The sequence below is a fragment of the Lissotriton helveticus genome, chromosome 5_1 (assembly GCF_964261635.1).
Source record: "Lissotriton helveticus chromosome 5_1, aLisHel1.1, whole genome shotgun sequence".
Lineage (NCBI taxonomy): Eukaryota > Metazoa > Chordata > Amphibia > Caudata > Salamandridae > Lissotriton > Lissotriton helveticus.
In genome coordinates this window covers 1,722,439,903-1,722,467,559 of record NC_136065.1, presented here as the reverse complement: position 1 = coordinate 1,722,467,559, position 27,657 = coordinate 1,722,439,903, and the positions used below count along the sequence as shown (strand labels likewise).

Sequence of the window (27,657 nt, the reverse complement as noted above, 5' to 3'; positions counted from 1 at the left end):
CACTCTATACCTCATAGCCACAATCCATGTAAAAACACTCCACACCATGCCACATAATTCCCATCAGCATAAACTATCACTTAAACCCACACAGTTACACGCCACACAATTCAGCTCCATATATTTCTATTCCACACTACATAATTCGACAACACATTTCCAGTACCCTCAATACCACATAATTACTATCCCTATAATTCAATGTGCACCATGCAACATAATTCCACTTCACGAATCTACTCCACACCACACTTTTCCACGCCGCACAATTCCACATCTGACAGTGTCAGTCCAACCCACATAATTCTGCTTCACATCACATACATCCACTGCATTAACATAAGTAAAATATGTTGTCCTTTACATCACCAATAGCTTTAACTTAGACAAATGCGAGACCGATTGCATTGCAAATGCTTGTTTCAGAAATGTCAAGGGGTTGGTAAGGAGACATTTTCTTATAAAACAAGAAAATAGTCAGCAGTGGTACCATATGTACCAAGAGGCAGGATGGGCATGCTCATTCAATCGTTCATTTATTAAAGAATGAGGAATAACGTTAAGGCTTTTATATAGCACTGCTTTACAAAAACTCAAAAAATGTATCTAAGAGCCCGGTTGCGAAGCGAAGGCAATTACTGAGGCAGGTTACGTGCCGCTGCTGAGCACAGTATGCTCCAGCGAGACACTGCCAGGAGGCAGAAGCTGTCAAAACTTTCACAATGGCTTCTGATGGCCTGCCAATGGGTGAGTCCCGTCACCTAATGAGTGGGCAAGGCTTGGAGAAATCGTCTCTATTTATACTCGGATCCCAACAGCAGAATCTTAAAGACTGTTCGCAGGTGTAATTTCCCAGAAGAAAGCGTCTGACCCAAAAGCATCGTGCTGAAACTTTCTTTGTAAGTATCAAGGCATTGCTCTAAAATCTGTATTATGAAACGCTAAAAGGGTTTTTACTGGTATTATTAATGTTTCTTTTTTGTATTGATTGGCGAATTAGTAGGAAAACAATGACTCCGGATTTCAGACCATTTCTGAGTCATGGTAGGCATTGTTAGTAAGAAGCTCCTTTGGAACAGTTTCAATTAATACTTTGGGATGGATGTTTAAAACGCCATGTAATAGTGCAAATCTAGGGTTGATTTCTGCATAACTCATTGCTTTGCCGCACACAATTTATGGGATCGAACTGGTAAAAACTGCTTTATGCACTGTACAATTGAAGGAATGTGCAGAATAGAATACCACCAGTAAGATCACAGTTGACCAGCACTTACCAGCACATTTTGCATTGCAGTACAGTAATCAAGCAGAGATAACACGCATTGGCAAAGTCAATAAGTCTCCACTATGAGGTTTTTTTTTTAAAGTGAATTAGTGTTGTGTACACCTCTTTCCTTTTAAGGTCTGTCCTATGTCTGGCCAGCCTTATGTTTTCCGAACAATATCATGCAAGTAAATATATACATATATAGGCGCACACAATCAAGCTTTTTTCCTCATTGGTCTGTTGACATGTTACTCATATTATATTACCTCCCACAGCAGCAAAACATATAGATCAACATACCAGCCCTCTTCTGCCATTGGATGCCTTTACTTTGAGTGACCACATTTTGCCAATGTACACAGCACCTAAAAATTAGTTTGCTAAAAATAGAAATTGTTAAACACTTGCACTTCCCAATGACTAATGGTCCCTCTGTATAGTATGGTTACAACAATTATTTTAACACATTTCAAAGATTTATTGTAAACTACAATGTTCATTCCTTACTATAAACGAGGTTTGGCATACATATTTATCCTACTGATAATGAGCACAAGTAATTAGAGTAGCTAAGGTATATATGGAGATTTGAGGTTGTAGCCACACTCTCTAAATTGCAACAATTTCCAAATGACTAGAAAGAGTCCTGTAGTAACTACTTGTGAAATCGCATCTCCCCGATTGGAGTGTTGTTCAAGCACTGTCAATATAAAGTAATCACCCCTTTCAAATCAAATATAACACTTACACCTACCTAAATATACATCGTCAAAGTATATCATCTCATTATGCTTACCAGTGCATGAACGCTCCTATAAATAGTGGGATGTAATCACAAACTCAAAAAACAGAACTGTATTTAAAGGTGTAACTTCAACTCGTTATTATGGAACAGCTATGGCAAAAACGAATCCTATAGAAAAGAAGCACAAATGATTAAAATAGCAAAAGCATGTATAGTAATGCATATACTAAAGCCACACCCTCCTAGCTTCGTAAAAGTCATTTGAAGCAGTTGCTTCTGACTTGAGTTGAATCTCTATTAGCAGCAAGTGGAACTGCAGCTTCATGAAAATAGATCACTGCTTTTGCATTTGATTTGTGAGATACACCAAGTAACTACTAGTGGAACTGCAGCTTGCTGAAAGAGTTGTAATGCTTTGCATTTAACTTGTGAAGACACCCAATAATTGACTTGTGGAAAAGCAACTTCATAAAAGAATATCAATTCATTTGCATGTGACTTCTGAGAAACACTTAGTAATGACCTGTGGAGCCGCAGCTTTGTGATACAATGGCAGTTCTTTTACATTTAACTTATGAGGGACACCTAGTAACCACTAGTGGAACTGAAGCTTCATGTAAGAATTGTAATGCTTTCGCCTTTGACTCGATAGGGAAACCTAGTAGTGACCAGTGGAGCTGCACCTATGTGTGAAATTTTCAAAACTTTAGCATTTTACTTGTGAGGGACACATAGTAGGAACTTGTTAAGCTGCACCTTCACAAAATATTTTAAATGTGTTTGCATTTGACTTACGAGGGGCATATAGTAACAACTTGAGGAAAGGCGCCTTCATGAAAGAACATCAAAGCTTTTGCATTTGACTTGGGAGGGATACATAGGGCAATATTTCCTAATGTTCTGTGTAGGGTTGCGTCCCGTTTATGGTGCAAATCTGATGCAAAATCCATTTTGGTATTTACTGAGCCACGCAGTAACCTTGCATGGTTCTGCATGCTTTACTAAATACAAAGTAATGCAATGCGGTGCATATCGATGCCTTGTGTTGCCTTCGGTTAGGACGGCATTACATGTGTGTAGCATGGTTGTTCCAATGCACCCACCGATGTATTTTGGCACATTATCAGATTTACAAAGGCTTGTCAACCTGGGAATGCTTCAAAAACCTGTGTCTCCCTCAAATAGGTGTAATGAGAAGAAATCGCGTTCTTTTTTCTTAATAATTTCTCTTTCTAGATGTGCCGCATTGAAAAACATGCAGAGAAAAAGGGATAAACCATTCAAGGATTATTTTGCGCAGGAAGTTGTTCCTTTCGGCACAAAAACTATCCTGGCTGTACCCATGGTGCAAGGGTGTCTGGGATGGTGCTAGGCTGCACACAGTGCATTTCGGCTGTCTCCTTTTCATGCAACACCGTGCAGGAACTTTGCTTGCTGTCCTGTGTTGCTTGCAAAAATAGTAAATCTTCCCCACAGTAACTAGGGTAACTGCATCTACATGAAATGGATTCAATGCGTTTGCATCTAACTCATTAAGAAACTGCAGCTCTCTGAAAGAATTTTGAAAATGTAGGGCCTCATTTACAATATTTTGATGCATGGCAGCGCAGCAAGCATTCCTGCTGCTCTGCTGTGTGTCAAAATAAAAGGGCAGGAATGTGGTGAATCTACAAGATACGGTGCATTCCTGCCCTTCTACCCTACACCGGCGCGCAAACAGCAGCCATGTGCCAGCGCAGACACCCTTGCGTCATTTTTGCAAGGGTGCCTGCGTGCGCTGCGTGCTGCAGAATGCAGCATACATAAAAAGAAGAATTAGGAGAAATAAAAGTATTTCTCCTTGTTGCACCTTCTTACGCCTCCCCTGGGGAGTCGTAGGATTACGATGCATTCCCCGGTTTACAAAATGTTGTAAATCTGGAAATGCGTCAAGTTCCATGGATGTTGTGTGGCAACACCCACAGCCACACCCATGGAACGCCCCTTTCACTCAGAGTTATGTGTGAAAAGGAAACATTGCAAGGCCATGAAAAGTCACGCAGGGTGAGATTACATGGCCTTGTAAATATGGGAAGCCCATTGCGCTGTCAGTGCCTCAATAAAAGTGTTGCTGCAGCGGCGTAATGTGCTTGCAAATAAGCCCCTTATCATTTGACTTGAGAGTGACTACTGTTAACTACTTGAGGATTTGCAAGTCTGACCATATATATGCTCCACCCGAAGAAGAGGAAGTGTAGCCAGTTTGCTGGCCAATTAGAAAGCAGCAGAATAGAATGATAATGAATCCAAAATATGTTGAGCAATGGGTGGGGTGCAAGTCTCTTTTTGTTTAAAATATCTCTCACAAGCGAGAGCACATGTGCTGTCGCAGGGGAGACCTAAAAATGTTTTACAGCAGCAGTGGTGTTTAGGTAGAATGCTTTACCTGGTATGAATACAACTTGTCCAAGGAGGACCTGACCTGGCAGTTCGGACTGGACTGTTCACATTGGGCGCAGGGTCAAGACTGATTTGCATATGGCTGTGTTAAAACTGGAATGGCATGCGGAGCAATACAACAATGAATTTAGGCCGAGATCTCTATACTAGGGTTAATGTGAGACATTGTTTTGCATTCTGTCCATCAATTGTTCGTTTTGCATGTGTCACCCGAGTGGGACAGGTATGCCCACCACTGGAGTCAAGCTATCCTGGCTGATGAGGGGAGAAACCCTGAAACCAACACTAGGATGCTTGTTTCCAGTCAAGGGAGGACCTGGTCTGACAGTTCGAGCTGGACTGTTCCCATTGGGCGGAGGGTTAAGTCTGATTTGCATATAGCTGTGTTCAAACTGGAATGGTATAGGGAGCAAAACAACGATGGATTCTAGCCCAGATCTCTGTACTGGTGCAACTGTACGACATTGTTCTGCATTCTGTCCATCAATTGTTCTTTTTGGAAGGGACATCATCCAGCACAAAAACAATCGAAGGAGGCATTTTCCTTGTTCTATGGGTACTGTCGAATGAAGCACACGTGAAAAAAGAAGAAAAAAAAGGAGAAATGTAAAAATAATTTCTTGTTAACGCCTGCTTTGGGAAGACATTAGTTTTGCACTGCCCCAGATTAATGCTATGTTGTAAATCTTGGGCAGTGCAAAAAGCCATGTCTGTTGCATAGGAACACCAACAGCAACACTCATGGAACACCCCTTCCACGCAGAGCAAGGCATTGGCTTACTCCATATTTACAAAGCCATGAAAAGCCACGCAAGGTGGCTTTGCGTGCCCTTGTAAATATGGACTGGCACACTGTGACTCCAGAATGTCACAAAAGTGACTCTCCTGTGGAGTAAAAGTGCTGCAGCAGCACTGTAAATATGCCCATGGGTGTGATCTAAAAATGGAATGAGAGTCCTGGCCTTAGAGCATTTTGGTATATTATCATGCGTAAATACACCACACTCAAAAATGGTTAACGGACAAGAGTTGCTGCTTGGTATCACACAGCTTTATTCCCATGAGAATATACTGCTCCTGGGCCTTCCACCTACAGCACCAAAGAACACTCCGAATAGTGGATGTTAGGCTATACAAAAATTTGACATGGATCACCCCCGCTCAGTGCAGCTCTGGTCGGGTAAAAGGGCTGCATGGAAAGTGAGTGGAGTGCTGAAGCGAGGATTTGAAGGCGCAGGCACAGGCCGATTGGAGAAGTGGCCCAGATACTGCAGAGTTAAAGGGACAGTTAGCAGTGGGCATGTCTCTATTGTGAGGTGGCGAAGCAGCACTCAGAATTGACAGAACATTTTCCACAGCATTACACCTTCCTTTAAAAAGACAGCACACTTGCCCTCACATAGCAGGTGAGCATCCCATTTCAGCAACTCCAATCAGAGCACAACACATGGTATTTATATTGTTAGACCTATGTTTTTCAGCAGGTTTACCCTCAGACTTTTTTCTTTTGGTCCTCCTTTTTTTGACCCTGTTTTTATTGGTTTTAGGACTCTGGGCACTTTACCACTGTTAATCAGTGCTAACATCTATTTGCTCTCAGTGTAAACTGTTTATGGATTGGTGTTTCCATGATTGGGTTATTTGATTTACTACCAGGGCCCTAGTACAGTACACTGTATGTGCTGAGGGCCTGTAAATTAAATGCTGCTAGTGGGTTTGCATCTCTGATTGTGCCACCCAAACAAGCAGCCTTTCAAAGGGGTCCCAGACCTGCCACTAAGTGGCTGCGCGCAGTATCTGTTGCAATGTCAACCTGGCAAGTGCACCCACTTGCCAGGCCCTAATATTCCCATTTTTCACATGTAAGCCACCCCTAAGGTAGGCCCAAGGTACTCCTGTGGGCAGGGTGCCGTATATGTGAAAGGTAGGACATATACTGATGTGTGTGACATGTCCTGTTAGTGAAATACATTATATTTTGTTTTTCACTATTGAAAGGCTACTTCTCCCATAGATTAGAAGGAAAGTGTATTTATTATAACTGTTAGAACCCTGCGTTCCCGCGGTCACCGTTGTTGTCAAGTGCGCGACCCGGACCCCCTTTTCTGAATCGTTTTTGGCCACTATAGGTGTGGCAGGGTATACTCAGACATGAGTCCCTTTCTCACTGCTCCATCAGGATTCAAGCAAGCCGGGCCGAAGAGGCTGAAATGCCAGAAACCGGTCCCCGGTAGCTTGTCTCCTTTCTGGTGAAGAATTGGCTTGGTAGTTTGGTCTGCCCTGTTCCCATGATGCACTGGGCCAGGGACAGACTAATTTGCATATAGCCAGGTTCTGAGCTGGGATGGGGCAGTGAGATAAATAACGGTGATGGATCAAGCCCTGATCTTTGGACTGGGTAAGAGTGGTCTGCTTAATTCAGACACTCTGTTCATCACCACCCCCTTTTCTGAATCGTTTTTGGCCACTATAGGTGTGGCAGGGTATACTCAGACATGAGTCCCTTTCTCACTGCTCCATCAGGATTCAAGCAAGCCGGGCCGAAGAGGCTGAAATGCCAGAAACCGGTCCCCGGTAGCTTGTCTCCTTTCTGGTGAAGAATTGGCTTGGTAGTTTGGTCTGCCCTGTTCCCATGATGCACTGGGCCAGGGACAGACTAATTTGCATATAGCCAGGTTCTGAGCTGGGATGGGGCAGTGAGATAAATAACGGTGATGGATCAAGCCCTGATCTTTGGACTGGGTAAGAGTGGTCTGCTTAATTCAGACACTCTGTTCATCACCACCCCCTTTTCTGAATCGTTTTTGGCCACTATAGGTGTGGCAGGGTATACTCAGACATGAGTCCCTTTCTCACTGCTCCATCAGGATTCAAGCAAGCCGGGCCGAAGAGTCTGAAATGCCAGAAACCAGTCCCCGGTAGCTTGTCTCCTTTCTGGTGAAGAATTGGCTTGGTAGTTTGGTCTGCCCTGTTCCCATGATGCACTGGGCCAGGGACAGACTAATTTGCATATAGCCAGGTTCTGAGCTGGGATGGGGCAGTGAGATAAATAACGGTGATGGATTAAGCCCTGATCTTTGGACTGGGTAAGAGTGGTCTGCTTAATTCAGACACTCTGTTCATCACCACCCCCTTTTCTGAATCGTTTTTGGCCACTATAGGTGTGGCAGGGTATACTCAGACATGAGTCCCTTTCTCACTGCTCCATCAGGATTCAAGCAAGCCGGGCCTAAGAGGCTGAAATGCCAGAAACCGGTCCCCGGTAGCTTGTCTCCTTTCTGGTGAAGAATTGGCTTGGTAGTTTGGTCTGCCCTGTTCCCAATGCACTGGGCCAGGGACAGACTAATTTGCATATAGCCAGGTTCTGAGCTGGGATGGGGCAGTGAGATAAATAACGGTGATGGATCAAGCCCTGATCTTTGGACTGGGTAAGAGTGGTCTGCTTAATTCAGACACTCTGTTCATCACCACCCCCTTTTCTGAATCGTTTTTGGCCACTATAGGTGTGGCAGGGTATACTCAGACATGAGTCCCTTTCTCACTGCTCCATCAGGATTCAAGCAAGCCGGGCCGAAGAGGCTGAAATGCCAGAAACCGGTCCCCGGTATCTTGTCTCCTTTCTGGTGAAGAATTGGCTTGGTAGTTTGGTCTGCCCTGTTCCCATGATGCACTGGGCCAGGGACAGACTAATTTGCATATAGCCAGGTTCTGAGCTGGGATGGGGCAGTGAGATAAATAACGGTGATGGATCAAGCCCTGATCTTTGGACTGGGTAAGAGTGGTCTGCTTAATTCAGACACTCTGTTCATCACCACCCCCTTTTCTGAATCGTCAAGGTACTCCTGTGGGCAGGGTGCCGTATATGTGAAAGGTAGGACATATACTGATGTGTGTGACATGTCCTGTTAGTGAAATACATTATATTTTGTTTTTCACTATTGAAAGGCTACTTCTCCCATAGATTAGAAGGAAAGTGTATTTATTATAACTGTTAGAACCCTGCGTTCCCGCGGTCACCGTTGTTGTCAAGTGCGCGACCCGGAGCCCCGCTCCCACGTTAGGCCAAGAAAGGAGCCCGTCCGAGACAGCCTTGCTCACCCCCCTTGGTAGCTTGACATGAGCAGCCAGGCTTATCTCCAAGGCACGAGTGTTCAGTATGTGCAACCACTCCCACAGCAATCCCAATGATGTCACCACAAATGAACTCCACACGAGTTTGTACAAAATGAGTATAAAATGGACTCCACACGAGTTTGTACAAAACAAGTATACTTTATATAAAAAGTTTTATGAATTGACCACACATACGACTCCCACATATATACACTGGGTAATATTGTTTCCGGTGGGTTGGGCGGTCCTAATCCCCAACCACCACTTCTAACCAACAGTTACGCTGACTTTTAACCGTTTTCAACAGGTTAGGTACATCTTATCACTAGATTCACACACGTTGCAAAATACAAGGAATACTGCACTACTTAACAATGGGTTCCTGTACAGTGCCACAGTGAAACAATGCAATGCGTAGCGTCAAGATCATGTACTGAGTCAACACAAGGTATTGCAACTCGGTTCGCTACCAGCATGCCCTGTTCAAGGAAGGAATACAGCAATGCGTCACACTGCAATTACGTACAGTGCAATAGAAAACCAATGCAATGCATATCCCCACCAGCATTCCCTGTGCAAGGAAGGAATAAGGTAATGCGTCACATTGCAATTCAGTACAGTGCAGTAAACAACCAATGCAGTATCCTACACTATGATTCTAGTGTCAGATGTTGTCCAATAGTTCGATAGTTCGTTAGCAGCAAATATGCAAAGTGTTATACAACAGTTTTTAGAAGTTGTGCGACTGGTTGCCCCCGAACACGGATCAACGATGACACACAATTTCCACTCCGGGCCCTGGCCCCTGTACTGCCCCGTCCGGGACCAGCATGGACCAAGATCTGGGCTCAAGCAACAGGCCCACACAGCTGCCAACAGCGAGAGGCCGAGAGAGTGTCACTCCGGGCCTGCAACCCGCTCCAAGCTATAATCCACTTTACTTGGGAGTGCACTACCCCACTCTCCTCTGCTGCCGCAGTGGCTTGGCCTCACTCCAGAACCTAGTAACCATGTGCAAGGCGTGCTCGGCCTGGCTGTTCAGCTACTGCGGGGATTCCGGTCCGGGCCTCCAATGTTCAGCACAAACTCCTTCCACAAAGCCTTCCACACGACGCTAGTGCTACCTCACATTGCTTTCGAGGGCCCGATCACTTGACCCTCCTCTCCAGCACTGTTAGGACTTCTTCGCTCCCTGGTGCTCACCGCTCCTCGGTACTCCTCACCAGCTCCTCTGGTGGCACCTTCCACACGCCCCCCACTTGGCGCGTCTGAGACTCACTCTGTCTACTGCTGCACACGGTCTTCGGGCACTCTCCACTGCCGCACCATGACACACACACTGCGTGTCTGAATCTCAACTCTCCTCCTGGTGCACAGGAGGTACCAGATGTTCTCCACTAGCGCCCTGGCTGCACCACCACATGCCGACCCACGTGTCGGAGACTCGCTCCTTCTTAGTGCCCACGATGTCCCGGCACTCTTCACTAGTGCCTGGACAGCACTGCGACACACACCACATGCGCGTCCCGAATCTCGGCTCTCTTCCACGATGCCCACAATCAACAGGTGCTCCAACACTTGCAGCCGCACCAAGACACGCAACCTGCGAGCCAGAGTCTTAATTCGCTCCGGGTGCCCACAATAACCTTAGGCACCCCTTCGGAGGTCTCAGGCCGCAACGACATGGTCCCACCACCTCACCACTTGAGACTTCCCGGAATCTTTTATGTTCCTGTGTTTCCGAACAGGGAGCCCGCTCATCCTGGACCCTTGGGGTACAGGACGCAGCACACAGCAAAGTCCTGCTCAGGAAGAAGGGGAGTCAGGACCCAGTGCTGTGCCCTTTCAGTCTCTCCTCGCTCAAGAGCTACAATCTGCCCACAAGCCCCAGATCACGGAGCAAGGGTAAAGTGTCTCCCGCAGCCTATTCAGCAACTCTTCCTGAGGCAGAGGTTTTCTTCCCGATCGCAGACAGGTCAAAGCCGCCAGAGACTCGACCAGTCTGCGGCGTCTTCAAAGCGCTCCCAGCACTACTCTGAATGATACCAAGACCATTCTCGACGACATCATCAACATAACCAAAGTCTTGGGGTTACAGTTCTTCCAGTTATACCCTTCATTGTCTTTCAAGTTTGCTTGTAGTCAGGGGTCCCTGACCCCTCCCTAAATCAGTCTTGCATATCTCCCTCCCCCCCAGTGTTACCATCGTCTCTTTGATAATGTGGGCCTGGATCTTTAATCACTCAGAGGGAGATGGGTCTATTGTTTTATGGCTCTGAACCAGGCCTCTTCACCTCGCAAAGCCTCTCCTTCTCCCCACTCCAGGTGCAGGGCGGCCTGGCGCCGTCTCCACCCCTCCCCTGGGCACGACCTCCCTCGGCCTTTCTCACATCTCCCAGATCCAGGCAGGCAATTCATATTCTGCTGAGACACACAAAAAAGGTCTAAAGCTCAGACTCAGCCATTTCTTCAAACAGCGGTTTCTGGACACACAGTGACAAAACCATCTATCCAAAAAGAGGTGTTATGACGCTGTGATTTCAGACATACCATACTTCACTGCTCCATTTCCAATTCTTGGGAAACTAGGCTAACAATACTACACCCAGCCTCCCCCATTCTGTTCTATGGGCAGGATGGCCTTTCACCCGGGAACATGAAATGGAGTATTTTCCACCGCCAGGGCCTAGCACCCACACTGGCACAGGTCCTGCCTTTTACCGACACTGCACCTTGCCTAGGGGTTACCCAGGACGTCCTACAGGGGAGCCCCATGTGTATGCAAAAGGGAAAGTAAGGCCTGACAAGTGGTAGCACTGGTCAGGATAACATGCTAATTTAGCATAATGCGCGCAGGCCCTACACTGAAGACCTGTGTTCCCTCTCTGCGCATTTCTTTAGTACTAGCTCTGGCACACACACTGCACATCAATTAAGGATCTTGCTAGTAAGGCAAACATACCAATCAGATTGCTTAGCCAACCTGTGTGCCTCTACTGGTTTGTGGATTGACTGTCTGGCTTTGAAGTGACAGGGGCTGGGGATGTGCATTCACTGTGGACAGCCACTGGGGGGGGGGGGTTTGAGGTGTGTCCTGCCATTCCTGGATGAGCCAGGGCGGGGCTGAAAAGACCTGGGCCGCATTTAGAGTAGAGGGAGGAGATTGCCTTTCACCTGAATTGGCCTGGTCTGCCTTACACAATGCTGTACCCACCTCCTGCCGCGAAGCTGGAACATAGAGGACAGACCTGGTTTTGACTGAGCACAGAGCCTCTCAACCACAAGATAAAAAAGAGAAATGCTGTATAAATATTAGGGCCCAGACCTCAGAACTTTTAGATTACTTCTAGTCTCAAGAGGAACCTCTGCCAAGGAAAAGAGCTGGGAAAGCTAAAGGCGTTTGGCCTGCATTGGCTGTTTCAGGCAAGGAGAGGACAATGATTTTGCTTTGTGCTGTGTATCCTGCTTGAAGAATATCTCCAAGGGCTTGAAAGAGAGCTTGTCTCCTGTTCTGAAGTCTCAGGGACACAAATACTTCACCACGAGCTCCCCTGAACTCTCTTGCTGGGAGTTCGGACCTGCCAAGAGGTGCCTGTGCCTGTGTTGGGCCTCAGGAGGTTGTTACTGCTGCTGGGAGCTGGGAAAAGAGAATCAACTTAAGAAGTGTGATGCATCTGCACCCGTTTCCGACAGATTGCCATTGTACAGCTGAAAAAACTAACGCTGCGCCTTCCAGCAACTGGAGAAATCACTGCACGCTGAATCTTGTGCACCAATCCCTGAATTCCGAGATCACCCTACCAATTTGGACGCAGGGGCTGTTGTGCGACTGCAAGAACCGACGCATGTGGGTTCGTGGCCGGAGAGATCAACGCAGCGCCAGTGCCACTGTATCGAGAATCAAAACATCCCTGAATCGCCACGTATCACACCGGGGCACCAAGTTTGTCAGGCCGCAGTAAGAAAGTAATGCATCACTTCCCGTCCAGTAAGAAAACAACGCATCACCTCCTCTTCAATAAGAAACCAATGCATCGCCTTCCCTGTGTGGCAGTAAGGAACTGCCGCATCACCTCCACTGGAGTAAGGCACTGAGGCATCACCTTGCCTAGGCCTAAGGAAACCATGCATCACCTTCCCTGCATCTCTTTTTGTTTATGAATTTGATGGATCCAAGATACTTTGTGTTGAAAGTGTCGCATCGAACTGTTTTTACCTTTTAAAACTCATATATTGATAACTGCATTGTGGATTTCTGTTTTTTTGGTCATGTTTGGTTTAGATAAAATTACTTATTTTTCTAAACTGGTGTGGTGTCCATTTGCAGTGTTTTCCCTGTATTACTGTATGTGTGCACAAATGCTTTATAAAATGCCTCTGAGATATGCATGTTTGCTTGTTTCAAGCTACCAAGGGGGTGAGCAGGGGTTATTTTAGAAGTGTATCCCCCTTACCCTGACTAGCAGAGGAGGCTCGCTGAGGGAGTGCTGCGGTGGGGTGAGGCAGGGGAGGGGCAGGGTGGTGGGTAGTAAACTCCAGCATAAAGTGTTACGTAGCTAAGTACATAAATAAATAAAACAATTTACATTGTGCGCACTGCAACGCCAACTGCCTGGTGCCTTATTGAAATGCAGGGAGGCTGAGCTGACTCCCCCGCAGCCCTGGGGACTGCCACCTCTCGGGCCAAATACTAAAAGAAGGGGGCTGCGCAGTCTCCGAAGCCCCAGAACTGCCACCTTGAAATTAAATGCGGGGGCGCGCTGACCCCCAGCAGCCCTGGGGACAACCACCTCCCTAGGGCTTTACCTAAATTAAATATGGGGGACTGCTATCTCCCTGGGGCTGTGTAGTGCAATGGAAGGGGGTGTGCCCCTCTCCTGGAGACATAGATGACCCTGGGGACTGCCACTTCCCAGGGCTTTATTTAAATTGAATGCAGGGTAGCCTCTATTAGCCACCTCCCGGGGCCAAATAGAGGAAGTGGGGGGCGGGGGGGATGCACAGGCCCAAAGCCCTGGGACAGCCACATTCATGGGGCAATATTGAAATTAAATGTGGGGGTGATCTGACACCCAGAAGCCCTGGAGAATGCCACCTCCCAGGGCATTTACTTAAATTAAATGTGGGGGACCGGCACCTCCTAGGGGCTCTGTAGTGCAATGGAGGGGGGTGCTTGGCCCCCATCCTGGTACCATAGATGACCCTTTTGACTGCTGTCCCCCCAGGCTGGCTCCTACTATGCCCCGGGGTGCTGCTCCCGCCAAGCCACAGCATACTTTCCGCTTCCAGCAAGCAAGAGCAATACAAATGATCTTCCTTGCTGGAAGTGGAGCAGAGTTGCTTTTAGACATAGAGAAATGCCTTGCCCCAGCTCCTTATGTCTGAAATAAATGTTGGCTCCCGCAGGAGGTGGGGAGCCGGCAGGGACCCCAGCGGCCTTTATGAGCCCCCTGCGGCCCTCAACAAAAGTCACTGAGTGCCCTAAGTGGGACCAGGGCACCCAGACTGGAGGCTGGGGATGGGGTCCTCTGGTCCAACATCGACCCGTGGATGGCGGCTGCATGAGCCAACTCCTCTATCTGTACATTGCCAGGCCCTGTGGGATTGGGTTCCATGGGCCACATGGCCCATCTCCTCCACTAGTAAAATGTTTTTTTTAAAGGCCATCGAGGGGTGAGGTCCCCGCAGCCAAAAGCAGTCTAGGGAGAGATGCCGTACAGCTACCCTCCCCTCCCCTATTAGAAATGGCCCGGGCCCCAGGGGATAAGGTCCCCAGGACAAAATGGGCCAGGGGAAGTGGTCCCAAAAGATATTGTTTACAAAAAGGCAGTGGTTCAATTGACCACTGCCTACTATTAAGAAATTAGGCTTTAAGGTTTCATTTTTCACATCCTGTTTTCTTTAACGAAACAGACTGCATTTTAAAAACAAGATTGCTTTAGTTAAAAACAATCACAGAAATGGTGGTCTGCTGACCTCAGGAGGCAACCATCCCTATTATGGCTGTAATTCCTAATGGGTCACAAACTGTGACCTACCTCAATATTATTCATGAGATAACTTAATTTGCAACCCACAAGGAATCCCTAAGTGTAATTCATTGAGTTTCTTACATTAGAAATACTGATATCCCTTCTATAGAGCCCTTCATAGTCCTGCACAGTGTTACCTTTTAACCAGCCACCTATTATCTTGACTGAGTAGTCAACAAAATTAACCCTGGTCTCACTCGAGGTTTTGTAAGACTCCCTGAATGTAATCCTGTACTATTCAGTGGTGAGTCCAAAACCCTCAATCAGGGTCTCCTTCATGAGGTCATAGAACTCAGCATCTGTCTCACTGAGTGCCAGGAGTCTGGAGATATCAACCTATCTTGTAAAATGATGTGACTGGCACAAGTAGCCCTCAGGGCAGTGATTGAGATTCCATTCACCTCGATGTGATGGAAGTGTCTGCTTCCCTCTGGAATCCTCAATTCACTTTCTGGTTCTACTTTACAGACTTGTCCTTATCCAAGGAGCAATTCTCACAGTCTACACTGACAACCTCAGGGCCTACTTTTTTTCTTGGGACAAGCTAAGTCCCCTCTGTAGTGCCCAACCTGCTGTCAATCAAAGCAGGGCTTACTGTCTATAAACTATTAAAGCCTAGGTTCCCCACTACTCTGTTTCCCACTAGAGTTGGGGTAGGATGCACTATCCTCTTTTGTGAGGGTCTGGGTATCTGAAGGAATTTTTTGGAGAACTTACCACCTTTACCCTTCTATGGGCCTAACCCCCCTTTCTTAGACTCTCACCCTTGATGCTTTTTGGGAACCCTAGTCCTAACCTATTCATCAGCCTTCTCAGCCAGCTCGCTGGGACTAGAATGTGATGTATCTACTAGATGCTGATGTAACATTTCTGATGTACAGTTTGCTAAAATGTGCTCCTGCAAAATCAAATTGGAGAGACCTACATAATCCAGCACCTTGTTACCTTTTGACCAGTCACCTAGTATCTTGACTGAGAAGTCAACAAAATTAACACAGGTCTGACTTGAGGTTTTGTGGATCTGCCTGAAGTTAATCCTCTAATCTTCCGTGGTGAGTCCAAAGCCTTCAATCAGGGTCTCCTTTATGAGTTTAGAGGACTCCGCATCTGTCTCCCTAAGTATCAGGAGTCTATCCTTGCACTTGCCTGAGAACAGCTCTCAGAGAGAAACACTCATTGTTTCTGGTGTAACCTTTTCATTCTTCAAGCTCTCTCCAAAGTAGAGAACCAATTGGTTATGTCATCATCTTCCACATATTTAGAGACAATCCCTTTGAGGATTGTAGGGTCCAAAGCTTAATCTTTCCCCCTATTTAAGATTTTGCTGCCATCAGAGATGGCAAGGCGATGTAAGCTCTTTATTTTTCTATGGCTAAGATTGCAGCCTCAAGGGCTATTCCTCTAGCTGGTCTTTGAAGATAAGGATCTTCCTCTTCTGTTTCTTCAGGGCTACTGCGAGAAGTACTTCCATTAGGGTTGCTGTCATTCGGCAGATCTGAGGACTCATCATGATCCTCAGTGGCATCTCCATCATCTGTCCCATTAGGGATTTATTCCATTGCCTTTGCTCTATCAATTTCAACAAGCAACTTTTGGAGAAGTTCCTTAGTGGGGTTAGACCCCGTGGGAAGGTTCCATGCTTTACAGAGGCCCTTAGGTTGGGCCAACAAGTTTCTTGTAGGTACCCTGATTGAACAGCTGGTTAGTACCCCCTGTCTCAGACATAAAATTAAATCAGTTGAGGCCTTTTCAGGAATTCAATACAAAATTCTGTCAATTTAAGGAATAACTCTCTAGGATACTTTTTAAATTTCAAAACAACAATGGCTGGGGGATTATCAAAGGCCCTAACTGTTAAAATTAGAAATTTGGAACAAAACAAAAATTGGAAAATCGAAAAGTTTTTTGGGGCAAATAAAGTCGGTAGAATAAATGCCAAGCTTTGTATCCCAGCACTGAACCACCAATGTAGAAACCTTCTCTTTATATAGTGCACTAACATAAGGTACACTGTGCAGAGAGTCCAGTTGACCTTTACTTATTTAGAGGGGTTATAATGATAATCCCATATGCTCTCTTTTGTGGTAGTATGGGCGAGAAGTTTAGGCTTATCAGAGGATAGTGTTAAGCACCTATTACACACACAGAGAAAGTAAGAGAGACACTCAATAAAGACATCCAACACCAATTAATAAAAGAATACAGATTTTTATATGAATTTAGATACAAGATCATCATAATCAAGTAAGTACTTTTCGAGATAGTGATTTTTCAAGACACCGAAAATGCTCTGTATCTGTATCTTTAAAGTGGTAATATTGTCCTGTGGAGTAAAACATATACTGCACATGGTCACTTGGCAATGACTTACAGGACTGTTCTTCTGGTCTTAAGGTAAATTTGGGGCAAGGACCAAAGCAGCACCAACAGGTCCCCTTGGTCAGCTATGGGGCATCTAGGTGCGAACAGTTTCTTTTGGTATTGAGCTGTTGGAGTCGAAACTGGACCACCAACAAACCTCGGTTGCTGCAACTGTTCTGGTATACCTAGGGTTTTGGCGCTGGGTAGGTCCAATGCATACCAATAAATGCGTACAGTACATAAGTATATAGCGGCCCACATAAATACATACTACCAGATTCAGTGGAATTACTGAATGGTCATTTACATTGACCCCAAAACAGTCAGGAAACTGCCCTCCTCGCCGCAACAGACGACATCCGCACCCTACTGGACAAAGGCGAAACAGCAGCCCTCATCCTCCTCGACCTCTCAGCGGCTCTCGACACAGTCTCTCACCTTACCCTAATATGCAGACTCCATGACGCAGGGATCCAAGACAAGGCCCTTGACTGGATCCGCCCCTTCCTCTCTGGCAGAACGCAGCGGGTCAGACTCCCCCTTTCCTCTCCTACCCTACACCAACCACCTGTGGAGTCCCCCGGGGATCCTCCCTCAGCCCTACACTATTTAACGTCTACATGGCTCTGCTCGCCCCCATCGTCAGAACCTGCGAACTCAACATTGTGTCATACGCAGATGACACCCAACTCATCCTCTCCCTATCCAACGAATCCAACACCACCAGACAGAACTTTCGAAAAGACATGGAAGCCGTCGCCAAATGGATGAAAAACAGCTGCCTACATCTAAACACCAACAAAACGGAAGTACTCATCATGGGTCCAAACCCCGATGCCTGGAATGACACCTGGTGGCCCCCGCCCTCGGAAGCCCGCCAACCCCCACCGACCACGCACGCAACCTGGGAATCATTCTGGACTCAGAGCTCAAAATGGACCACCATATCAACTCAGTCTCATCCTCCTGCTTCCACACCCTCTGCCCCCTACATAAGACCTTCAAATGGATCTCAACAAAGCACTCTCCCGAGCACTCAAATATCAAAGAGTGAGCTTAGTCCATATGTTTATTCTTCTTCCAATCCCTAAATAATCTTCAATTGGTACAGTTCATATAATCCATGAAGCCAAAGTTTGTAATATTCATCCAGCATAACACAATTTGAAAGCAGCAGCAGCCAACACGTGTTTCGTCGTGCTCTAATCAAGCACTTAGACTTCTTCAGGGCTGCAAACCCAAATTAACAATATGTAAGCAAAAATCATAAAATCATAATACATCATAGTCATTCATTCATTCATTAATCCTTATTTCGGCCCAATCTGGCCATAAAAGACACATAAAAACAACAGTACATTTTACACAGTGGGTACAAAAGTGCATACATGATATGCTGTTGGGGAGCTGGAATACAATACATCAAGTTTAGTGTTGATTCATGAGTTTAAAAAGGCACATAAAGTATAAAATTTTGTTATAATACAAGATAAAAAACTTTTTAAGGTGGCACAATAGAGAATGATCCTAGAGATTGACTCAACAATATTCCTCGGACAATCAGGACAACATAACCTCTGCATAGCGAACGGCCAGCTAAGCAACTATAGCTCCAACCCCCGCTTCTTGCGTGAATAACTTACAAGCAATAGGAATCTACTGACACAAAACACAGTAAGACGACTAGTATCAGTTTTGATGATCCTAAATGCTTCCACATGCGAACGAATACCTAGGGCATTACACAAGGGCTTTATCCATCGTCTCCTTGCTCTATCGTATGTGGTGCAGAACAACAACATGTGTTTCCCATCCTCTTTTGAGTTGGACTGACAACATGTACAGTTCAAGCTTTTTGTTGTCTCGGTGTGCTTTTCCCACCTAGCTAGGACTACATTCGTTTTAAGTATTTCGTATCTAAATTTTAGGTACGGACTTTTTGCAAGCTGGGGTTGTATCTCATCTAAAAACTCCTCAAAGTGTGGTACATTTTTGAAGTTAAGAAAACTACTGGTAATGGAACCACAGGAATTATCATTTAGGGAGTTATAAGAGATATAAAACCAGAATCTTGCCTTTACAAGCTTCTTGCAACTTTGTGTCAAAAGTGCAGGGTTTTCCCAGAAGTGGGTAAGACCAATTTGAATAAGCCACGTTTTTACATGCTTTAACCAAGGGTTAGTATTATAAGCATCAAGGTTCTTCACTTCTAGAATACCACTTTTGTAATCTGCAAGATCTGGAGTACTCGGAGTGGACGGAGTACTGCAAGATCGTCCGTACGCTTCATGTTAAGGTCTAAAAAAAGGGGTAAGAGTGGGCAATCTCAAAATACTCCTATAAAAGTTATTCTCGCTTTTCTTAAAAAGTTTCCCCGCATTCATACCCCAAACTTCGGCACCATATAGGGCACCGGCCTGTGCCTTGAATTTAAACACTTCCAGGGCTGGTGTAATAGATTTGTTTATGCTGGCCCCATGTCGTCTTATGATGGGTAAAGTGTTCTGATTAAAAATAGTTTTACTTTTTTCTAGTTGTGTCTTCCAGGAGTTTTTGGAGTCAAGAGAGACGCCCAAGTAGGAAAACTCTGATACAAGTTCCAGTTTTTGATTGTTAAGAAGGAAATGGCCCTTGAAGAATTTGTGGGTATTAAGGGCCATACATTTGGTCTTATTTGTATTGATTTCTAGGCCTTCTTATCACAGTACAATTTGAAGGAGTTTAAAAGGTTTTGCAGACCACTCGGGGTTTGCGAGATCAGAATGGTATCGTCCGCAAATAAGAGTGCGGGAACCCTCTCTCCATTCAACTTAGGTGAGTCATTTTGACTCTCATCTAAGTGTGCCGGAATGTCATTGACAAATAAGGAAAAGAGAGTAGGGGCCAACACGCACCCTTGGCGGACTCCCCGCCTAATTGGAACAGGATTAGATAGTTCCCCATTCGGACCCCAGCGTATCCTTGCAAAGTTGTTATTGTGCAGTCTTCTAATCTGCTCGAGTAAGCAGACTGGTAGTCCCATTTCAAACAAACAATCCCATAAACGATCCCGCAAAACTAAATCAAAAGCTGCCCTAAGGTCAACAAAAGCTACATAAATATGTCCCTTTAATAAAAAAACATATTTTCAACAAATGCAGCAAAATCTGAACACTTGATTGATTGTAATGGTGTTACGTCTAAAACCTGCTTGAAATTTGGTAAAGACATCATTCTCATCAATCCACTGATTTGTACGAATTAAAAGGTGCCTCGCAAAAATCTTTTGCAAAATGTCTAAAAGACTAATGGGACGATAGTTAGAAGGGACACCTCTATCTCCCTTTTTAAAAATTAAAATGATTTCAGCGCCCCTCCAACTATCAGGTAGATTACCACCGGTAGCAAATATGTTAAAAACATGTTTAATGTAGGGTGCCCACACTCCAATCTCATGCTTATACAAGTCCCCAGGTATTTTGTCTAGACCAGGCGCTTTGCCATTTTTAACTGAGCTAATAGCTTGCTCAGTTTCTTCTAGACTAAACACTAGGGGGTTTGTGCTATATGCAGTTCTAGAGCAATTATCAACAGATGACTCCTTGTTTCCGGGGGCTTCATATAATTGGGTGAAATGATTGACCCAGGTTTGCTCGTCAATAAACACATCCTCGGTTGTTTTATCTCTGTTTTTCTCATTGGTAACAAGTTTTCAAAACCCCACACTATCCTTAGCCTTAGCAGCTAATAACATATTCTCCCAACATTCCTCGTCCCAAAGGGCTCTGGCGTTGAGCTGGGTCTTCTTAAATTCGCTCCTAAGGGCCCTAATCACATCTGGTGTCTTGTTCTTAATAGCATCTATAAGTGAACTCTTTGATAAGCGACACTCCTTGTTGTACCAAGGTTTGGACCCTACAGCACTAATTTTGTGCATCAACCTTTTTTTGGCATTTTCGACACGTGGGGTACAAGAGATGTAAAAAACTTGGTATGTGTATCTATAAAATCATTGTCCTCTACTGGATGGGATGAATGATTGGAAACTGTATCTGCAAAGAGTTGATAGATGCTAGACAATGCCTCCCCTTTTCCCAATATGCTAGACCATTTAAGGGAACGCTTATTATTACTCATTACTGGGGCATCATGGTATTTCTTCTCCAAGGGGAGAACATCTGACATTGGGCTACTACTAGGGAGTAATCGGTGGTTTATTGACAACTGCAACGGCCGATGGTCACTTTCATACTTTGGGACAATTTCAAAGTCGATCAGATAAGACCAAATATCAAGGGATACCAGCATATAATCTATACAACTATGGGAATTAGTTTTAACAAAGGTGGGGGCCTTGGGGAATCAGATTAGAAGCGGCCATTACAAGCCCTCATTCCATGTACTGCAACTAGTTTTGTCATTTGCACAGCTAGGGTCGTGCAGCGCACTCCCTCCGTGTAGGATAGAGAGGGGATATTGTTAGCACTGTCCTCATCTCCAAAGACATCACCAAACCCCTTGATTGGTTCGAAATTACAATTAAAATCCCCTCCGATCAGAATGCTTGGCGAGTCTACATTATTAACAAGGAGGCTGTCCAGTTTTTTTCAGGATTGTTGACTCTTTTGACAGCCCACACGGTCGGTTGTATACATTAAAGACAGTAATGCGCCTACCATCCCTTACGTTAACTTCCAGCCCCAGTATGTCAGCTGAATCTGTCTCTAATTGCTTAATATTTACCTTGAGAGACACTTTAATCCACACTGTAAGTCCCCCCGAGGGTCTCCCTCGGGTTGAAGCTACCGCCTCTATATTAAAGGTTTTGTACCCTACTCTGTGTGGTACATCAAGGGCCCAAGTTTCCTGTAGCAGGCAAATATCACTGGAGTCTATATAATTAGACCAATCGGGATCTGAGAGATTTTTAGCCAGACCCGCGATGTTCCAGGATATCACTATAAGGTTAGGATGGCTGATTAGGGTTTCCTCTACTGGTAGCAACCCCTTATTTATAGCATCACAGATACAATTTCTTGATAAGGGGTTGTGTCTAGAATTGTAATTAAATGGTACTCAACCACCTCATCGTAGCTTATACTTGATGTGCTTGCTGCATGGCTATTAGCTCCCTCAAAGTTGGACCGTTCTATGGTCATAGCTACTCTTGCTTTATTGCTAGCAGGTAAAGATGTCATGGGCTCACCTGAGGGCCCACTATCTGCAGTGGTATGCTTATTGTGTGGGTTCTTCTCGACCTCAGGATCAGTGTTCCATCTAACAATAGAGGTACCCCCTGTGATAAAGTTTTTGAGGTTCTCCTGGACACCATTATGATTAGCACCGTGTACAAGTTGGTCAACCTTAATTGCACCAGCATTATGGTCCTCAACGCACAATAAACGCTGGTTATTCACCCACCTCTCTTTAACAGAGGCAGAAAGTAGACCACTTTCAATAATCACTTTAGTGGATTTATCCCAGCTTTGCTCTGAGTTTGTGCTTGTCCCACCTGAATTCTTTTCTTGGGCATTATGAGTTTTGCACAACAAAGGCCCAGTATCCTTTAGATGTCAATCGTTCTGGTCCAGGGAACTCAGAGCTTGGTATCTGTTCTGCGTTGGTACCTCAAAAGCTGGGCAGTAATTGGGGGTAAGGGGCATACCTCTTTGAGTAACAGTAGGTATCTTACTGAGATGATTATAAAAATACCCCAATGGCCGTACCAGTACCTCATTCTCATTTGGAGTTAGAGAGGCTGCTCTAAGCAAGACAGTTGCGACATGCTGTGGATATTTGAAATTAACGATGACACAATCACCCCAACAGGATTTTTTTGAGTTGCCAATCCAATATACCCTTTTAGTTGTTAAAATTTGGTCAGAGTAATACATCATAGTCTATGTTTAGACCTTGTAGCAGATAAAGTAAAGAGATAGTTCCAACGCAACCAACACCAAGTAGTCTCAGATAGGAAAAGAGAAGTCCATCGATAAACCCCCACCAAAGGGATGTGTTGTGTCTCCAAAGTACTGAAAGACCTCAGAGCGATGATTAAGTCATTATCTTATACTCAAGTCTATATGTATTGTAACATCTGATTATTATAGTCACCTGATATATGTCTCCAATTGCCAATATATCCTTCATCTATATTAACTTTCACACCAAAAGATAGTTTCTGTTCTAGAAAACATTTAAATAAAAATTGTAATCTCAGGTTGGACTAGAACCTCTCGGCTAACCTGGGACAAAAACTTCTGTTGCCTGAACCAGATACTCATCAAAAACCTACTTACAGCAAAAACAATAGATGTTGTCGTACCAGATTTTAATACACTCAGTGCCACCCAATAACGGCTGATTCCCAAATTACAACAAACCGGGCAAATCCATTTTTTTACGGAGAAGATGATATTCTGTACCAGAAAATAAAATATGTTCAACTGTCTTCAGTCTATAACCACAGGCTGGGCATGTGGCTTTATCTGCATTTGTAACCCATGTGTAGGATGACCTTAGGGGTAAACGATCTAAATTTCACATAGAGACTTTTCGCCACAGGTGGTAAAACCAGATCATAAAGGAGCTCAAACTTAGGAAAAGGTTTAAAACTTGCAAACTCATTGGTAAGGTGCCCTGCAGTTCTGCTTGTGACGTACCTTTCTTCCACAAAGGCCCAAGACTCCGCTTTCACAGTGGCTATATCTTTTTTACTAATGGATTCCGGGCAGTCCCACAAATGGCTTAACCCCAATGATCTGCACCATAATTTGACATGGATTAGCCAGGAAATCCGTTTAGCACCAATTAAAAATAAAACTTCTTTCAAAGATTCACAATATTCTCCTAACTTCGGAGTGGACACTATACATAGCCAGTAAATCAATTGTTTTATTGCGGCAAAACCTCCAATTCTCTTTAGCCCTATATAAAAAAACAGCAGTCAGCTGAGTGCTAACTGGGACAGCGACCAGGGATCTGGCAAATATGTTTCCAATTACCACCAATTTATGCTAATCAACGTGACTCCATAGCTCTGCACCATAAAGTGCAGCATTTTGGGCTTTCATCCGATAAATGTCCAGGCAGGGGTAATCGTCCGGGACCAAGCCTGTTATTAAATCACCGTATGGGTTTGAATTTATGACTTAATGTTAGATAGCTTTTCACGAGTTGGAGTTTCCAGCCCAGGGTTTCGGTTAGTCTTACTCCTAGGTAATCAAACTACCTTCTCGAGAGGTTTTTCCACTATCTTCACTGGTCTAGTTTTGCCCTAGCTCTTACCAAATACCACATGTATTTGGTTTTCTCCATGTTTTATTCCAGGCTCCTAATCTCACAGAATGCCAAGAATTTGTCAATTAGCCTCTGGAGTCCCACTGGGGTTCCGGAAATGAGTGGTGAGTCATCAGCGAATATATTTATTAATTATATTTATGTGCCATGATATTTAAAAATCAACATTTCTGCCAAATACCATCTCTACACACTGGCAATAAAGGCAAAATGGAGCTGCTTACCTGTAATGAGTTACTGCAGTTGAGTACTGACGCCGGAATGCCTGCTTCCAGTGTCAGCAGTCTGGGTGAAAGACAGGTCGCTTAGCACAATTACTGCATATTAAGTATCCCTATTACACAGTGTAGCAATAAGCAGGGCTATTTTGTCATAGCTGAAATAGCCCTACATATTTTTTCAAAGCTGTAGTCATGGAAAGCCCAAAGCACTGAGCTTTTGAGTGCAAACCTGTGACATATTATAATCTTTCATTGGTGTTGAAAGAAGACACACAGTGGTATTGTAATTGTACAGAATCAAACGCAGGCAAAGAAAGAGTTATCAGCAGTCTAGTAAAAGACAACCCTATTGGGGAGCAGTGGGCCCCCCAAAACACCTGGGCGCTGATGCTGCTGCACTTGTTACAACTCAGCAATCTCAAATGTTAGACACAAAAGAGACAACAGCTCTGTCCATCATATTTTGCCATATTATAGGCTCAGTCAAAAAAGAGCCATAGTTCATGATCGTATAGAAGCCTTGTGTAAGGGAAATCGTTTTGCCTTTTTTTAACAGTAAATGTGCTACAGATGTAAAAAGGATTTGCATATTCAGTTTGAAAATTATGAATGATGCTCACTGGGTGTTTTATTTTCCAGCGCCGAACAACATGGTTGCAATAGTTCCCAAGAAAGATGCTCCAGGGGTGGATTTCTGTGGCGTAGACAAATACTACTACATTGTCCGTTCGGACATGAACTGCTACATGAGGTCCACCAACTTCAACGAGGGACTAGACCTCAACGTGTACAGCATCCATCAGTCATGCAGGGGCGGCGACCACTATCTGGCCCACGAAGATGACCTCTTTTACATCATCAAGGGAAGCAACTATCGACGAGTGTCCAACATGAACACAGATAGTGGAGCCGTGGTGTACAGTCTGCACCCAAACTGCCAAGGGGGCGACCATTACCTGTCGGCCTTCGGAAAATTCTACATCATCTTCCAGAGTAAAGGCACTTACCGGCGAGTGAAAAACATGAACACAGATGAAGACGCCGTTGAGTATAGCCTACACCCAAACTGCAAAAATGGACTGTACTACTGGGGGGTAAAGGGATATTATTACTATGTGAAGCCTCATGACGAATGGGGAGTGCAGTACTACAGGTGCACCAATTTCAACACAAACGAAGACGGTGAGGCATTCTCATTTCATGGTGACGTCGTCAGCTTCATGCCCGGAGGGCTGGCTATCACTAAGGGGCCGGCGTACGGCACCTGGGAGTGCATTAAAACCATATCCAATGATTCCAACTCAACAATACAGTGGAATAAGAAAATTACCCGTAAAGTGGGGTATACACGTGAGAAGATGACGAGTGTGGAGAAAAACTGGAATGTATCAATGTCTTACACCTACAGTGCGGGAGATCTCACGGCAGCATTTGCCAAACAGCAGTTTTCAATGAGTGCCAGTTACGGGGGGACAAATGTCGATACGGAATCGGAAAACTGGAATGAGGCGACGGAGATGGAAGAATCTATTAGTGTATCGTTAGAGGCTCACAAAAAAATGTTTGTCTGGCAGTACAAGCTTGGGTTTGGCGATAAGGATGTGCTGTTCTGCCGTTCTATGAAATTTGCTGACGACCCCTCGCCACCGACTGAAATACCACTTCCACCTTCCAAGTAACTCAAACGAGGGTAAACCGCCTTTACAATGCAGTCTTTCTCACGCAATACCCTTTACCATGCTGCCTTTGTCATGCAGATAAGTGCCAGGCAGATCAGTACCACACAAGCAATTAGTTGCACCTTTAATGCATTCCTTTGCCATGCAGATGTGGATTTATAAAAATAAATAATACATTGGGCCTAATTTAGATTCGTGATAGGAGGGTAGTGGGGTATAGACTGAGCACAGTTATGTGAAAGCGTAATTAGAGACCATAGGTTATCAGACAGTGCTCAAAGGAAACTGTACAACGACCACCCGACGTTGTCAATTAGTGTAAACAAATGTCCACACACTTATAACTGAATACAAAGTAAATTTCCTGAGCCACAGTCATGTAATTTTCAGCAATAATTAATTCACGTAGTAGTTTTCACAGATGTTCTTTATTCTGGGTCTTGTCTACATCGAATTGCGCTTCAGTTCTTCATCAACACAACATATAGCCACAGATTGAGCCAACACGTGTTTCGTCTATTGGTTATAGCTAAAGACTTCATCAGGGCGTGAACTGCAACATCTATACAAATAATGGCATTGATGGCCTCTGCCGAAATCAACCTTCATAGGGTTCAACGATCAAAGGATATCCAGTTATAGCAGTGTCAAGGAAATAATACTTGGCTTTCTCCGATCAACTACCAGCCTTCATGAAATCAGATAGCATCCTTAAAATTCTTGCTAACAGTACAGTGAGTACTCTGCATCGATTCTTGGCATGAAGGCTGGAAGTCAGGATAGCTGTCACGTTTGTGATGACGTAACCTGTTCATCAAACTCAAAATGATACCTTTAATTATCTTTAAAAAAAAAAAAAAAAAAAGGGTTTAGGTCCGCGTAGAAATAAATGGATTGTAAAGGTAATTTCAAGGTTTAGGGGTTGTAGTGGTAAAGGGAGGTATTGTAATTATAGGGTTTAGGTTTTGACAGTGGTAAAGGGAGGGAAGGGTAATTTTAGGGTTTAGGGGTGGGTAGTGCAAAGGGGAGGTAACGGACATTTTAGGGTTGGGTAGGTAGTAGTAAATAAAAAAGGGGGTTCCCCTAAAAAAAGAGAAAATACAAATTATATATACTTACCTTAAACATACTTAACGCATGCTAAAACATCTGTGTGATAAAGACTGCACGGGAAGGCACATGTGGTAATTGCATGTGCTGTAAAATCATACTTTCTTCAAACGACGATCAAGCTGCACTCCTCTCATGTATATAATGGCATGGTGGTTTTTGATTATTGAGTTGGGGCTTAAAATAGATTAAGTAATACAAGAATCTGTCACGTGAACGTTTTAAAACCTCACACAGACCGACAAATAGTGTGTGCTACAATATTAATTAAACTGCAGAAAGCGAAACAGTTTACAATAACAGCTGATGTATTCCATATACCTGCATTCAATGCTCATACCCCTTGACCGATTTTGAATACACTTTTAATAAATCTTTACGCAGGTGCAATATTTACTGGGTCAACTGC

The 27,657-nt window shown here is 44.6% G+C and overlaps 2 protein-coding genes across 2 annotated transcripts in view; both read left to right on the top strand.

Moving 5' to 3' along the window:
- PRR29 (proline rich 29) overlaps positions 1-27,657 on the top strand; it is a 950,736-nt gene that overhangs the window by 697,924 nt on the left and 225,155 nt on the right. The gene's annotated exons all lie outside the window — the stretch shown is intronic.
- LOC144755769 (uncharacterized) lies at positions 847-26,265 on the top strand. The gene is made up of 2 exons (XM_078644990.1): positions 847-899; positions 25,099-26,265. The coding sequence occupies exon 2, from the start codon at positions 25,110-25,112 to the stop codon at positions 26,136-26,138; it is 1,029 nt and encodes a 342-aa protein (XP_078501116.1). The 5' UTR covers positions 847-899; positions 25,099-25,109; the 3' UTR covers positions 26,139-26,265.

Excerpts from the sequence above, each read along its gene's own strand:
- LOC144755769 (XM_078644990.1), top strand. The coding sequence starts at position 25,110 with ATGGTTGCAATAGTTCCCAAGAAAGATGCTCCAGGGGTGGATTTCTGT.